General features: G+C 38.7%; 1 protein-coding gene across 13 annotated transcripts in view; it reads left to right on the top strand.

Moving 5' to 3' along the window:
- MAP4 (microtubule associated protein 4) overlaps positions 1-16,179 on the top strand; it is a 139,747-nt gene that overhangs the window by 63,545 nt on the left and 60,023 nt on the right. For all 13 annotated transcript variants that reach the window (XM_041761897.1, XM_041761907.1, XM_041761906.1 and 10 more), the window contains exons 4-5: positions 8,977-9,099; positions 15,796-15,909. In XM_041761897.1, coding sequence (XP_041617831.1) covers positions 8,977-9,099; positions 15,796-15,909 — 237 coding nt within the window. The remainder of the gene's footprint in view (positions 1-8,976; positions 9,100-15,795; positions 15,910-16,179) is intronic.

Below are 16,179 nucleotides of genomic sequence, written 5' to 3'. Positions count from 1 at the left end.
CAGCTGGATTTTTTTTTTAACATATAAGGCTTTTAGAATTATACTTGGCTCATAAGTCTCTCTCTTGATTTTCTCTCCTTCCCTTGTTTCTTTCTCTGCTTCACTCACTCACTCACTCACTCACTCACAGGTCTTCCTTTCTCCTTTTCTCCTACTCTTTCTTGTCCCCTCTCTGTTCTCCCCTACCCTCTCTCAGGCAGATTCTTTCAAGGTGGGAAAGGGCTAGTGGCAGCTAATGTGTATCATTATGGCTCATGATCCAAAAAAGTCAGAATGTCTTTGGCCTAGTTGAACACAAGTATACTCCTTTGGTCAGGAAAGCAAAAACACCACAAGTGACCTCTGCACCAGGACCACCTGGAAAGGAATACAGCGGTTCCCCTTTGGAAGCAATACAGGCAGCTAAATCTTGGGGTCTGCTCTTTTTGGCCTCTGACATCCTGGCTATTCTCTAGCAGCCATCTGTGAAGAATTGCTGTCCTCCATAAGTTTTTTCCATTCAAATTGGCGTGCTCCTTATTTTCTCATTCTTAACCATGGCTTCAACTCATATTTGGCTCTGCTGAATGTTTTCCCCACTTACCAGCACTGTGCAAAAACAAGTATGTGGTCTATGTAAAAGTGACTCTGTATGTCTGCTGAAATAATGATGAATACATATTTAAGTATTACAGAAAATTAGGGATCCCTGAGTGGCGCAGCGGTTTGGCGCCTGCCTTTGGCCCAGGGCGCGATCCTGGAGACTCGGGATCGAATCCCACATCGGGCTCCCGGTGCATGGAGCCTGCTTCTCCCTCTGCCTGTGTCTCTGCCTCTCTCTCTCTCTCACTGTGTGCCTATCATAAAAAAAAAAAAAAAAAAAAAAAAAAAAGTATTACAGAAAATTAAACCACATAACTAATGCAATCTATTAGCTCTGCAGAACTTTCTTGTATTGAAATGCTGTTTAAAATTGGCTTTCTTGGGGATCCCCAAGTGGCTCAGCAGTTTAGCGCCTGCCTTTGACCCAGGGCGTAATCCTGGAGTCCTGGGATCAAGCCCCACATCAGGCTCCCTGCATGGAGCTTGCTTCTCTCCCTGCCTGTGTCTCTGCCTCTCTCTCTCTCTCTCTCTCTCTCTCTCTCTCTCTGTGTGTGTGTGTGTGTGTGTGTGTGTGTCTCTCAGAATAAATAAAATCTTTAATAAAATAAAATAGGCTTTCTTGAGGTGCCTGGGTGACTCCATTGCTCAAATGTCCAACTTTTGATTTTGGCTCAGGGTGTGATCTCACAGTTGTGAGATCAAGCCTTGCATGGGGCTCTGCACCAGGCATGGAACGTGCATAAGATTCTGTCTCTCTGAGTGGTACATTTGGTTAGATGTGAAAATCTTGGTTTCAGCTGGGGTCTTGATCTCAGGGTCAGGAGATCAAGCCCCACATAGGGCTCTGTTCTCAGTGTGGAATCTGCTTAAGACTTTCTGTCCCTCTCCCTCTGCCGCTCCCCTCCACACTCGTAAGCTCTCTTTACCTCTCTTTTCCTAGAATAAATCTTTAAAAAAAAAATTCTCCCTCTCCCTCTGCTTCCACCCATCCCCCACTTGCACTCACGCTCTCAAAAATTTTAAAAATTGAAAATAAAGTTGGCTCTCCTAAAGCCAAAGGAAAGACAGAAAAAAAGAAAACATACTGAGCGAGAGACCCAAAAGGAGGAGGAAGTGCTTGGAGGAGACGGAGATGATTATTCAAACCTCTGGATGTGCTTAGGCATGAATTTACAGGACCACGTTACAGGGTGTTGACATCCCTGCTGGAAGTAGACTCCATATTTGAACTGTATTGCTCAGTTTTTCTCTTCTCTCTGGCTCCACGTTGTACCATAACAAGAGGTGTTTACTTTTGTACTTTTGTCATTTTATGAGGGTTGACCTAGGAATTAGCTATGTGTGGTCTATCTCTAGATCATCCATTGTAAACTGTCATTGATGAAAGACAATTATGATGAGATGTTTCCATCTTAAAAAGACAGTTGTGACAAACATTGCTTAAAGTTTGGAAAAAGTCTATCTTTTGAGGAATTGATGTTTCCTTTTCTTAAAACTTGCAGCAGCAGTTTCTTAGTTGTGTGCATGTCAGTTTCTATAACCTTCAGAGAGAAACCACTCCTGCTAGAGGCTCTGGTTAACAGATACAACCCAGGAGGGTTTGCCATTTATCATGTTAACTCTCCCTCCAACAGATAAATTTCTTAGGGATTTGGTGTTTTACTTATGTAAGAAGAGTTTTAGTTACAAGATGATAATTAAATATCTTTTTTTTTTTTTAAGATTTTATTTATTTAGTCATAGACACAGAGAGAGAGAGGAAGAGACACAGGCAGAGGGAGAAGCAGGCTCCACACAGGGAGCCTGATGTGGGACTCGATCCCGGGTCTCCAGGATCACACCCCAGGCTGCAGGCGGCGCCAATCTGCTGCGCCACTGGGGCTGCACATAATTAAATATCTTAATTAAAGTTAGAGCATATTATACACCTTCCAATCTTACAGGCATGGAAAATAAATCCACAGATTTATTATGCTTAAGTAAAAAAGTTTATAGAAAAAAAATCTTCAGAAATCGAAGATCCTCTCAGGAGATGTTCCTGAAGGAGCATTTTAGAAAATACAAATTGAGGATAAATGATTTTGTTTTCTTATACTTCTCTACTTTTTCCCCCAAACCACTTCATGTAGGTGAAATCAGATTGAAATGATTCTATGAAACATGAAAATAAAGGGCAACCTTGAAGGGGAGCATTTGTACCTAGAGACAGCAGGATGAGTTGGAAGTCCTGTCACTTCCAATCCCACTTTGCCTTGAGGGTAGCAGTCAGTGTATTAGCCATAGAATTGTTTCTAAGTACCCTGTGGTAGAGCCTTCTCCTTCTCCCAGCTCTATCTTCCTTAGGTCTTTATCTGTTTTCTTTCCTTTTTTTTTTTTTTTTTAAGATTTATTTATTTATTTATGATAGAGAGAGAGAGAGAGAGAGAGAGAGAGAGAGAGGCAGAGACACAGGAGGAGGGAGAAGCAGGCTGCATGCCGGGAGCCTGACGCGGGACTGGATCTGGAGACTCTAGGATCGTGCCCTGGGCCAAAGGCAGGCGCTAAACCGCTGAGCCGCCCAGGGATCCCCTTTTATCTGTTTTCTAGAAGGAAGACACAGTAGGGAAACTTTAAACTTTGGTACTGTGGCTATTCAGCCTTTCAAAACTTCTTTCTCAGGCAGCCCCGGTGGCGCAGTGGTTTAGCACCGCCTGCAGCCCGGGTGTGATCCTGGAGACCTGGGATCAAGTCCCACATCGGGCTCCCTGCATGGAGCCTGCTTCTCCCTCTGCCCTTGCCTCTGCCCCTCTCTCTCTGTGTGTCTCTATGAATAAATAAATAAAATCTTAAAAAAAAAAAACAACAACCAAAAAAAACCCCAAAACTTCTTTCTCATTTACTTTTATGCCCTTCTCAACAAAAGTTCATGCCCCTAAAGAGGAAGTATATACTAAAGTCACCTTAATCCATTTTTAGAATATGTGATCACCCTTGGAGTTCCCTTGGGCCCATTTATGTTCAATTCCCATTCCTACCTGTAGTCTAGGCAGCCACTATTCTACTTCCTGTCAATATAGTTGTGTCTTTTCTGGAAAATTCATGTAAACAGAATTATATAATATATAGTCTCTTGTGTCTTGCTTTTCTCACATATCGTGAGGCTTTTAAGGCTCATCCATATTGTAGTATTTGTCAGTAGTTCATTCCCATTTATAGCTGCATAATATTCTATTATGTGTATGCACATATTTTGTTTATACGTTTGCCAGTTGATGAATACTAGGTTTCCAATTTTTAGCTGTAATGAATAATGCATATTAGTTTTGTATAAATAGTCATATTAGTTTTGTATAAATACATGTTTTCATTTCTCTTAGGTTGATACTTGGGATTGAGATTGCTAGGTCAGAAATGTTAGCATTTTAAGAAACTGTCAAAGTCTAGAATTAAACTCTTACATCTTTCAACAAAGGTGCCGCAAGATAAATCTGTAGAGGAAGAATGCAGTAGTATCCCCTATCCGCAATTTTGCTTTCTGTCATTTCAGTTACTTGTGGTTACCTGTGGTTTGGAAGCAGATAGTCCTCCTCCTGACCTATCAGAAGGTCATTAGTAGCCTAACATTACGTCACAATACCTACCTCGTTCACCTCACTTCATCTAATCATGTAGGCATTTTATCATCTCACATCATCACTAGAAGGGTGAATAATACAGTAAGATATTTCGATAGACCACATTCACATAACTTTTATTTACTTACAGTATACTGTTATAATTGTTCTATTACTAGTTATTGTTGTTAATCTCTTACTGTGCCTAATTTATAAATTAAACTTTATTATAGCTACATATGAATAGGGGAAAAAACAGCATATATAGGGTTCAGTACTATTTGTAGTTTCATGTGTCCAGCGGCAGGGATGGGGAGTAATCTTGCAGGGTATTTCCTACCAATAGGAGGACTACAATAGTCTTTTCAACAAATGGGGCTGGGAAAACTGGATATCTCTATGCAAAAGCATGAAGTTGGGACCCCTACCTAATACCGCATAAAAAAATAATATGGATCATAGACCTAAATATAAGGGGTAAAGCAGACCTCCTAGAAGAAAACATAGGCTTAAAAAAAAAAAAAAAAAAAAAAAAGAAAACATAGGCATAGATCAGTTATGACCTTGGATTAGCCAGTGGTTTCTTAGAACTCCAGACATAGTGGCAAAAGAAAATCAGATAAATTGGACTTTATTGGAGTGCCTGGCTGGCTCACTTAGAGGTACATTTGACTTTTGATCTTAGAGTTGTAAGTTTGAGCCCCATGTTGTGTGCAGAGATGACTTTATTTTATTTTTTTGTTTTGTTTTTTGTTTTTGTTTTTTTTGCAGAGATGACTTTTAAAAAAATTGGACTTTATCAAAATTAAAAATTATTTGTGCCCCAAGGACATCAAGAAAATGAATCTTGGATGAATCTAGAGGGTATAATGCTAAATCCAATAAATCAGTCAGAGAAAGACAACTATGATATGATTTCACTTACATGTGGAATTTAGGAAACAAAACAAATGAACAAAGATAAAAAGAAATACATCCTTGGGCAGCCCCGGTGGCGCAGCGGTTTAGCGCCGCCTTCGGCCCAGGGCCTGATCCTGGAGACCCAGGATCGAGTCCTACGTTGGGCTCCCTGCATGGAGCCCGCTTCTCCCTCTGCCTGTGTCTCTACCTGTCTCTCTCTCTCTCTGAATGAATAAATAAATAAATTTAAAAAAATACATCCTTAAATAAGAGAACAGACTGATGTTTGCTAGAGGAAAGGTGGGTTGAGGGAAGGGGTGAAATAGGTGAAGGCAATTAAGAGTACACTTACTATGATGAGCACTGAGTAATGTATGGAACTGTTGAATCCTTATACCCCTGAAACTAATAACTGTATGTTAACTATGCTTGAAATAAAAAAAGAAAGTGAGGTGCGCCTAGGTGGCTCAGTTGGTTGAGCATCTGCCTTTGGCTCAGGTCATGATCTCGTGGTTCTGGGATCGAGTCCCACATCGAGCTCCCTGCTCAGCAGGGAGCCTGCTTCTCTCTCTGCCTCTATCCTTGGTTCATGCTCAATCTCTCTCTCAAATAAAAAACTAAAATATTACTAAAAAAAAGAATGAATCTTATATCTCAATAATAACAGAAATTAGCTCAATTAAAAAATAGTTGAATGATTTCAATAGATATATATTTTTTAGATTTATTATTTATTTTAAAGATTTTATTTATTTATTCATGAGAGACACAGAGAGAGAGGCAGAGATGTAGGCAGAGGAAGAAGCAGGCTCCATGCAGGGAGCCTGATGTGTGGGACTCAATCCTGGAATCACAGGATCATGCCCTGAGCCAAAAGCGGGCGCTCAACCGCTGAGCCACCCAGGTGTCGCTGTTTGTTTATTTTAGAGAGAGAGAGAGCATAGGTAGAGGGAGAGGATCCCAAGCAGACTCCATGCTAATGAGGAGCCTACCACAGTGTTGGATCTTATGACCCTGAGATCACAACCTAAGCCATACCAAAAGTTGGATGCTTAACTAAACTACTACCCGCGTGCCCCTTAAATAGACATTTCTTTTTTAAAAAATGCAAATGACTGATAAGCAATGAAAATATGCATAACATCACTAGTCATTAGGGAAATGCAAATCAGAACCACAGTGGGATACACTTCACACCCACATCTGGTATAGCTAAAATAAAAAAGATCAACAGTGTTGGCGAAGATGTGGAGAAGTTGAAACTCTCATACATTGTTGGTTGAGATTGTAAAATGTTGCAACCGCTTTGCAAAAACAGTCTGGCAGTTTCTCAAAATGTTAAACATAAGAGTTGATGTATATGACCTAGAAATTCTGCTAGGCATATACTCAGTAGAATTAGAAACATATGACCACACAGAAACTTATATATAGAGGATTTTGGAGTAATAAAAATATTCTGAAGTTAGTGGTGGTAGTTGTATATCTCCGTGAACATACTGAAACCCACAGGATTCTACACTTTAAAAGGATAATTTATATCTCAAGCTGTTCATAAAAAAAGAAAAGAAAGCCATCAAACTAATTTCTAAAGTAGTGCCATTTAACTTTCCCTCCAGGAATGAAAGAAGTTTCCTTTTTCTCTTTGTCCTCACTAACTCCTGGTATTGTCAGTCTTTTTGATTTAGTGGTTCAGTAGTGTAATAGCATCTGATAGTGATTTCAGTTTGCATTTCCTTAACGACTAATGATGATGAGCTGCTTTTCATGTGCATATTACCCACTTGTGTATTTTCTTTGATGACAATGGCTATTGAACATTTTTGTTTGTTTAAAATTGAGTTGCTTGTCTTACAGTTGTGTTGTAAGAGATTTTCTCCAAGTCTTAATTTTTTATTATTAGACTGAACAGACAATAACATTTTATTTATTTGTTTGTTTGTTTAAAGATTTTATTTATTTATTCATGACAGACACAGAGAAAGAGAGAGAGGCAGAGACACAGGCAGAGGGAGAAGCATGCTCCATGCAGGGAGCCTGATGTGGGACTCGATCCCGATCCCGGGTCTCCAAGATCACACCCCAGGCCAAAGATGGCGCCAAACCGCTGGGCCATCAGGGCTGCCCGACGATAACATTTTAATAAATATGATCAGAACAAAGAAGATGTGAGGGAAATAAAATAAGAACTTTACATATTGTTCTTTGCAAGTATAAACAAGACTGCATAAAAAGACTGAAGTGGCTATTTTCCCCATATTAAATGCTTAAACACAGTTTTGAATACACAGTATTTGCCAGTATCTATCTAGTTGCTTATAAATATTGTTTTTAATGTGATTAATGAATTTGTTTCCTATAAAATTGATCTAAGGTAGATTATCATTATGCTCTAAGAGATTTTGATCTCTTCTCTATAAAAGTCCTTTATTAGATTTATAATTTGCAAATATTTTCACAGTCTCTGGCTTCTCTTTTCATTCTCTTAATAGTATTTTTGAAAAGCAAAAGCTTTGGATCCCCCAGTGGCTCAGCGGTTGAGCACCTGCCTTCGGCCCAGGGCGTGATCCTGGAGTCCTGGGATCAAGTCCCACATGGGGCTCCCTGCAATGGAGCCTGCTTTTCCCTCTGCCTGTGTCTCTGCCTCTCTTTGTGTCTCTCATGAATAAATAAATAAAATCTTTTTAGGGATCCCTGGGTGGCTCAGCGGTTTGGCGCCTGCCTTTGGCCCAGGGTGGGATCCTGGAGTCCCGGGATTGAGTCCCACGTCAGGCTCCCGGCATGGAGCCTGCTTCTCCCTCCTCCTGTGTCTCTGCCTCTTTCTCTCTTTGTCTATCACAAATAAAAATAAATAAATAAATAAATATTTTTTAAAAAATCTTTTTAAAAAGAAAAAGTTTTACATTTCAATGGTGTCCAGTTCATCAGTATTTTTCCTTTATGGATCTTGCTTTTGATGACATGTCTAAGAAATCTCTGCCTAATTCAGGGTCACAGAGATAGTTTTCTCTCCTCTGTTTTCTTCTACAAATTCCTTTAGTTTCACCTGTTTACATTTAGGTTTTGAATCTATCTGGAGTTAGATTTTGTGTATGGTCTAAGGTAAGTGACCAGTTGTTTCTGTGTCATTGGTTAGAAAAAAATGATCCTTTCCCCTTGGGACTTCTGTTAAAAACCAGTTGTCCACAAACTTATATAGTTTTCTTTCTGAACTCTATTCTGCTCCATTTATCTAATGTATGGACCATACCACACTCACTTGGTTATTTTACATTTGTAATAACTTTTAAAATCAGAATGTCAAAAAAAAAAAAATCAGAATGTCCTCCAGTGTGCTGTTCTTCAAAATTGTTTTGGCTATTCTGTGTTTTTTTTGCATTTCCTTATAAATTATGGAATGAGTTTGTTGACACCTTCAAAAAATTCTACTGGAATTTTTAATTGTAATTGCCTTGAATCTATTGGTCAGTTTGAGAATCGCCATCTTAACAATACCGAGTCTTCTATTAATGAACATAGCATAGTATTTCTCTCCATTTATTTAGATCTGACATTTTTTTGAGTTTTGGTGACTTGAAATGATTGTTGCTGACAGTTGTCAAATTTTATACTTGTTCTTTTGTAGATAAAAATCACTAACCTTTTCACATATCATAACCAGAAGATATTTTGCAGTATTTTTAACCTAATAACAACCTATACTTCCAGTATTTTTTTTTACTTCCAGTATTTTGATTATGTTTTTCTGTCGTAAAATTAAAAAAAAAATTTCTTGAAAGGCGCTAGGTAGGTATGATTTTGTCATAATTATACTAATTGTGATACTTGTAGAAACTCAACTCTAATGGAGAAGAAGACAAAAGTACCTTTTAACTTTTTTTCCCGTGTTTTGTATTTAAAGGCTCGCCAACTCAATTCCTTGAAGAGAAAATGCCCTACGAGGGATATCAGAACATCCAGAGCTGGCCAGAAAATACAAACTTTTGCTTTGAGCCAGAACAGTTGGTGAATCCTACCCAGACTGGTAAGTGCAGACTTGCCTGTGACTGCTCTGTGTAAGCAATGACATAAACATGAAAAATTTGCAGCCACCATGTAGATAAAACTTTTTAGCTTAAATATAGCTTATAAAGCACAACCAAGGTGTAATCATTTACCCTGAACATTTAGTTGACCCTTTCTCTTCTCAATCCCTTCTTCTGAGGCCCATGCCCCTCTAAATCTCTCCCTTTCAAGGACTGTTTTAGTAATTTAACTGAAACTGATATTCATTGAAGACTAAATTGTCAGTAGTACCTTAGAATCTTAATTCTTCCAAAAGGAATTTTTACAGTAATTATAGCACCATTTGTTGAATGTCTGTTTTGTGTGCCAGGCACAGTGCTAGCACCTTCCTATACATATTTTCTGTGTTTCTAACCTAAGTCTGCAAGTATTTATCATCCTCATTTGACAGAAGGAACTAAGACTCATACCCAATTTCTATAAAATCAAACTAATCTATAGAGACCAAAAGCATCTTTGTAGTTGCCTAGAGCTAGAAATGGTGGCAGGAATGGATTGTAGAAGGACCTCAAAGTGGACCATCAATGGCCCCATGCCAGGTTGAGAGCTCAGTTTTTTTTTGTTTGTATTTTGTATTTATATATGGTTTCCTTTCTGCCATCTAACTTATAAGGTGCTTATAGCTGATTCCAAATGAACTAGTACTTGATGTTCTATACCATTTTCTCATTATTGACTGTCTTAGATATATGATAATTTTTAAAAACAGCTTTATTGAGACATAATTCGTATAACATACAATTCACCTATTCAAAGTGTACAATTCAGTGGATTTTTAGTGTATTCACATATATATAAAGCTATCACCAGAATCAACTTTACAATATTTTTATTACCTCAAAAACAAACTCTGTATTCTTTAGATATCACTCCCTGTCTCTTTATCCAACCCAGCACTAAGCAACCACTAATCGACTCTCTCTCTAAATTTATCTGTTCTGCACATTTTATAAGATGGAATCGTATGTGCTCTTTTGTGACTGGCTTTTTCACTTAGCAAGCTTTCAAGAATTGTGCATTTTGTGTCATGGGTCAGTACTTCATTCTTTCAGAGGGACCTATTGCATAGATATACCACATTTTTTTAATCTTTTCATCAGTTGATAAATGTATAGGTTGTTTGCGGGGTTTTTTTTGTTTTTGTTTTGTTTTACTATTGTTAGTACTGCTGTTTTAATCATTCATGTACAGGTTTTTGTGCAAACATACATTTTCATTTACCTTGGGTTTGTTTATACCTGGGTTGGTATTGCTGATTATTTGGTAACTATTTAATCTTTTGAGGAATTGCCCAACTATTTTCCAAAGCATCCATTTTATATTCTTACCAATAGTGGGTTAGGTTTGTAATTCCTCCACATCTTTAAAAATGCTTGTTTTACCTTTTGAAAAATTATATCTAGCCTAGTTGCTATTGAAATGGTATCCTGTTGTGATTTTTATTTGCATTTTCCTCTTAGCTAATGATGATCATCTTTTTATCTTTTCATATGTTTACTGGCTATTTGTGTATCTTCATTAGAGAAATGTGTATTCAGATACCATGTCCTATTTTTTTTTAAGATTTTATTTATTCATGAGAGATGCAGAGAAACAGGCAGAGGGAGAGAAACAGGCTCACTGAGGGAACCCAATCAGGACTTGAACCCAGGACCCCGGGATCATGACCTGAGCCAAAGGCAGACACAGTCAACCACTGAGCCACCCAGATGTTCCCTTTGTCCCATTTTCTTTTTTTAAGATTTTATTTATTTATTCATGACAGACACAGAGAGAGAGGCAGAAACACTGGCAGAGGGAGAAGCAGGTTCCATGCAGGGTGCCTGATGTAGGACTCAATCCCCGGTCTCCAGAATCACACCCTGGGCCGAAGGTGGCGCTAAACTGCTGGGCCACCGGGGCTGCCCCCCTTTTACCATTTTTAATTGGTGTGTCTTTGTTGTTGTTGTTGTTGTCCTATAAGAGTTCTTTATATACTAGACCCTTATTAGATTTATGATTTGCAAATATTTTTTCCCATGTTATGGAGGTTGTCTTCTAATTTTCTTTTCTTAATTTTCTTGATAGTGCCCTTTGATGCATAAAAGTGTTTTATTTTGATGGGGCCCAATTATCTAGTTTTTATTTTGTCATTCATGCTTTTGTGTCATAGCTAAGAATTCACTGCCAAATCTGAGGTCATGAACATCTATCCTTATGTTTTGTTCTAAAAATTTTATAATTTTAGCTCTTGTATTAAGGTCTTTGATCCATTGTAAGTTGATTTTTGTATATGGTGAGAGGTAGAGAAGTCCAGATTCATTCTTTTGCATGTGGATATCCAGTTATCCCAGTTCCATTTTTTTGAAAAGATCATTCTTTCCCCATTTCCTAGTCTTGGCATCCTTGCTGAAATCTGTTCACCATAGATCTATAGCTTTATCAACTCTTAGTTCTATTGCACTGATGTGTATGTCTGTCCTTATACCAGTACTATTCTATCATGATTACTGTAGCTTTGTGTAAGTGTTGCAGTGGAGAAGTGTGAATCTTCCTACTTTTTTAAAAAAATATTTTATTAATTTATTCATGAGAGACACAGAGAGAGAGAGGTAGAGACACAGGCAGAGGGAGAAGCAGGCTCCATGCAGGGAGCCTGTTATGGGACTTGATCCCGGGACTCCAGGATCACACCCCTGAGCCGAAGGCAGGGGCCAAACCATTGAGCAATCCAGGGATTTTTTTTTTTTAATGATTGTTTTGGCTATTCTGGGTCCTTTGCAATTCCACATGAATTTTATAATCAGCTTGTCAAATTTTTTTAAAGATTTTATTTATTTTATTTGAGAGAGAGAGAATGTGTAAGAGAGCACATAGGGGGGAGGGGTGCAGAGGGAGAGAGAGAGAAGCAGACTTCTCACTGAGCAGGGAGCCCAATGTGGGTCTCCATCCCAAGATCCCGGGATCATGACCTGAGTAAAGGCAGATGCTTAACTAACTGAGCCACCCAGATGCCTAGGTTGTCAGTTTCTGTAAAGAAATCAGCTGGGATTCTGCTTGGAATTGCATTGAATCTATAGATCAAATTGAGGAGTTTTGCCATCTTAACAATATTAAGTCTTTCAGTTCATAAACATAGAATGTTTTACATTTATGTATACCTTTCAACAATATTTTTGAAGTTTTCAGAGTATAAATTTTATACTCTGTTTTGTAAAACTTATTCCTAATATTTTGTTTTTTTGATGCTATGAATGGAATGGTTTTCTTTTTTTTGGAATGGTTTTCTTTCTTTTTTTTTTTTTTTGAATGGTTTTCTTAATTTCATTTTTAGATTGTTCATTGGAAGGTAATAGCTATACAATTGACTTTTGTATATTGATCTTGTATCTTCCAACCTTGCTGAACTCATTAGTTTTAGTAGTTTTTTAGTGGATTCCTCATGATTTGACCAAAAAGATAGAATGCCATTAGAGATGGTAAGATTGTATGAATGGTCATTTGGGAAGCATGTTACATTTTGACTTTATTTTATATATTAAGAATTGGTAATTTAGGGGTGCCTGGGTGGCTCAGTTGGTTAAGCGTATACCTTCAGCTCAGTTCATGTTCTTGGGGTCCTGGGATTGAGCCCCACGTCAGGCTTCCTGCTCAGCAGGGAGCCTAGTTATCCCTCTGCTGCTCCCCCCTGCTTGTGCTCTCTCACTCACTCTCTCTCTGTCAAATAAAATAAATTAATAAAATCTTAAAAAAAAAAAAGGATTGGCAATTTATTAGGAAAGCCAAGAGGGGCACTGGGGTGGCTCAGTGGTTGAGCATCTGCCTTTGGCTCAGGTCATGGTCCCAGGTTCTGGGATCAAGTCCCCGCATTGGGCTCCCCTCAGGGAGTCTGCTTTTCACTCTGCATATATCTCTGCCTCTCTCATGAATACATAAATAAAATATTTTAAAAAAGAAAGTCAAGATATAAGGGGTGAGTTCTAGATGTCTGGAGGTACAAATTTGAGTGTTACTAAGTTACAGGATTTTAAACTGTGGGATTAAATGAGATCACTATGAGGGAGTGAATATAGATGGAGAAAAGGTCTTCTCCCTGTAACCACTCATTTCTTTAGTTTTCAGCTTAAGTATTTATCAGGTGAAGATCTTCTTGAACGAAAATATTGCTCTGCTAAATGTTCTCAGCCCTGACCTTCTGCATCTCCTCTGTTTTTTTGTTTTTTTTTTTTTTTAAAGATTTTACTTATTTATTCATGATAGACGCAGATAGAGAGGCAGAGACACAGGCAGAGGGAGAAGCAGGCTCCATGCAAGGAGCCCGATGTGGAACTCAATCCCAGGACTCCAGGATCCTGCCCTGGGCCAAAGGCAGGTGCTAAACTGCTGAGCCACACAGGGATCCCTTCCCTTTTTAAAAAAAAAAAAAGATTGTATTTATTTATTCATGAAAGACACAGAGAGAGAGAGGCAGAGACATAGGCAGAGGGAGAAGCAGGCTCTTTGCAGGGAGCCCGATGTGGGACTCGATCCTGGGGCTCCAGAATCATGCCTTAGGCCAAAGGCAGATGTTTAATTGCTGAGCCACCCAAGCGTCCCTCCTCTGGGTTTTTAGAGCACACAGGCTCTGCCATATTAGAGGCACTCCGTAAAAAATAAGTAAATGATGGAACTTGGTTAGAAACCATTCATTTTTACATGCAAGTTAGCAAATCTTCCATCCTAATATGCACACCATACAATTACTCTCCTTGATGGTTTAGGCTTCCTGTTTTCCTTCAGTGGAAGTGTGAGAAGCAGAACAAGCAAGCAACCACCCCAAACCAAGTGCTACTGGAGAGAATGAATGGTTATAATCTCTCTTCCCAGCTCCCCTGCTGTTCTGGAGAAGCAACATTGGGGTCTCCTCCATCCCCAACAGTTCTTAGTTTGCCTTCTGCTTGTTTATACTTATCAGTGCCATGGTCTCCCCTGATCTTGACAACCCTAACTAGAAGAGGGTGGTACAGCTTGCCTCTGACAAATGAAGCCCCTGAAGGGAATGAGTCACTAGGATCTACCAAGGAACTAGTTAGAAATCAGATTCTTAGGGCCTAGCAATCAGTGTTTCTTTAAGGCTGCAGGGTAATTCAGATGTGTGCAAATTTTGAGAAGGCCTCCTTAGAAGCAGATTTTTTTTTTTAAAGATATTACTTATTTATTAGAAAGAGTGAGCACAAGCAGGGAGAAGGGCAGAGGAAGAAGCAGACACCCCACTGAGCAGAGCACTTCAATGCAGGGCTCCATCCTAGGGCCCTGGGATCTTGGCCTGAACTGAAGGCAGATCCTTAACTGACTAAGCCACCTGCCTCAGAAGCTGAATTCTTTTTTTTTTCTCTGATAAAGAATTTATTGTAGGAATGGCATATTTTATATTAAGGGTATATTTTATACTAAGGGCAATGAGAAAAAGCATGCTGTTATCCCCCTTTCTGGTACCTAGAATAAAACCATGCTGATCACAAACCTTTCCAGTGTAGAATATCAGAAAGATTAAATCACAAATCTTTTAGTACATTTCTTAAAGTTCTCTTGACCATCGCATTCTTAATATTTCATTTCTGCATCAGGGCAGAAATGTCTTATGAACATTTCATGACTAAAGATCAAAAAGAAAGGAAGCCACTTTAAAGTAATTTGGAAACAGTATCCACAGTTTAAAGGCTGATTATCCTTTGCTTGCATTGGAATACATGCTGATCTATCTGCTCAAGGAAGTAGATGTGCTAGTAGCAATGAACACACAGGACAATTTTTATTTAAATTCTAGTTGGTTAACATATAGTGTAATACTGGTTTCAGAGATAGAATTCAGTGAATCATCACTTACATATAACACTCAGAGCTCATCATAGCAAGCGTCCCTTAGTAGCAAAATTTTTGCTTGGCCTGACTGGCTTTGTGACTGGCTTTGCTCTTTTCTCGTATAAGAAGGCAGTTTCCCTGATGTTTTGAGTGTCTTTGCTTACGGCAACTTCTGATTCTAGAGTTTATTTCTCTTCTTAAGATGCCAGCTGTTCACCTTGTTTAATTCAGACAGTTCTTTAAAAGTAGTTTTCTTCATAAAGTCCACATAAGGTATTGTCTTTACTTGTCTGGCTGTCTTCCCCTCCCCCCATATAACCTAAAATGAATGTCTAAATATATATTGGAAGTTTAATTATATCTGTACTTTCAACTCTTTAAAATTTTTTTTTTTTTAAAGATTTTATTTATTCATGATAGTCACAGAGAGAGAGAGAGAGAGGCAGAGACACAGGCAGAGGGAGAAGCAGGCTCCATGCACCGGGAGCCCGACGTGGGACTCGATCCCGGGTCTCCAGGATCGCGCCCTGGGCCAAAGGCAGGCGCCAAACCGCTGCGCCACCCAGGGATCCCTGTACTTTCAACTCTTAACATATTATAGAATTGAGTATTAGTTGTGCTTTTGGTTTTTTATTTGTTGGCTGATTCAGATAATCAAATCTTAGAGAATATGAGATTACATATTCTTTACCATGTTCAGTCACATATTATCTCAATTTATTTAACTTCTATTGATGACACAAATGTAGCCAATCAGTATTCATCATAATGTAAGGAATGCTAATCTTTTTAGCTATATTCACTGAATGAGTTTTAAATTCCTTCTTTATTCCAGATCCTTTTAAGATGCACCATGATGATGGCCTGGAGGATTTTCTCTTTCTCCCCAGTGGAACAACCAGTGCTGCAGCATTTACAGAACGAAATGATCCCCTGCAAGACAGTTATGGTATGATTTCTTCAACTAGATTGATTGGTTAACTCCAAACAATTAATGTGGACTTTTACCCATCACCTTTGAATTTAACCACTCATATTTTTTGGCTCTAGCTGTAACAAGGCTCTTTCTAGATTGGTCTCAGGAGAGAATTCAGTTGAGCTGCTCAGGGTCTGCTCACCTCCTCTCATTGGATCTTGAATACTATACGATAGGGCCAGATTCTTTTTTTTTTTTTAATTCAGACAGAGAGAGAGAGGCAGAGACACAGGCAGAGGGAAA

This window comes from Vulpes lagopus, chromosome 7, assembly GCF_018345385.1.
Source record: "Vulpes lagopus strain Blue_001 chromosome 7, ASM1834538v1, whole genome shotgun sequence".
In the NCBI taxonomy this organism is placed as follows: domain Eukaryota; kingdom Metazoa; phylum Chordata; class Mammalia; order Carnivora; family Canidae; genus Vulpes; species Vulpes lagopus.
Note: the sequence above shows the minus strand (reverse complement) of the source record. Positions and strands in the feature narration are given on the sequence as shown.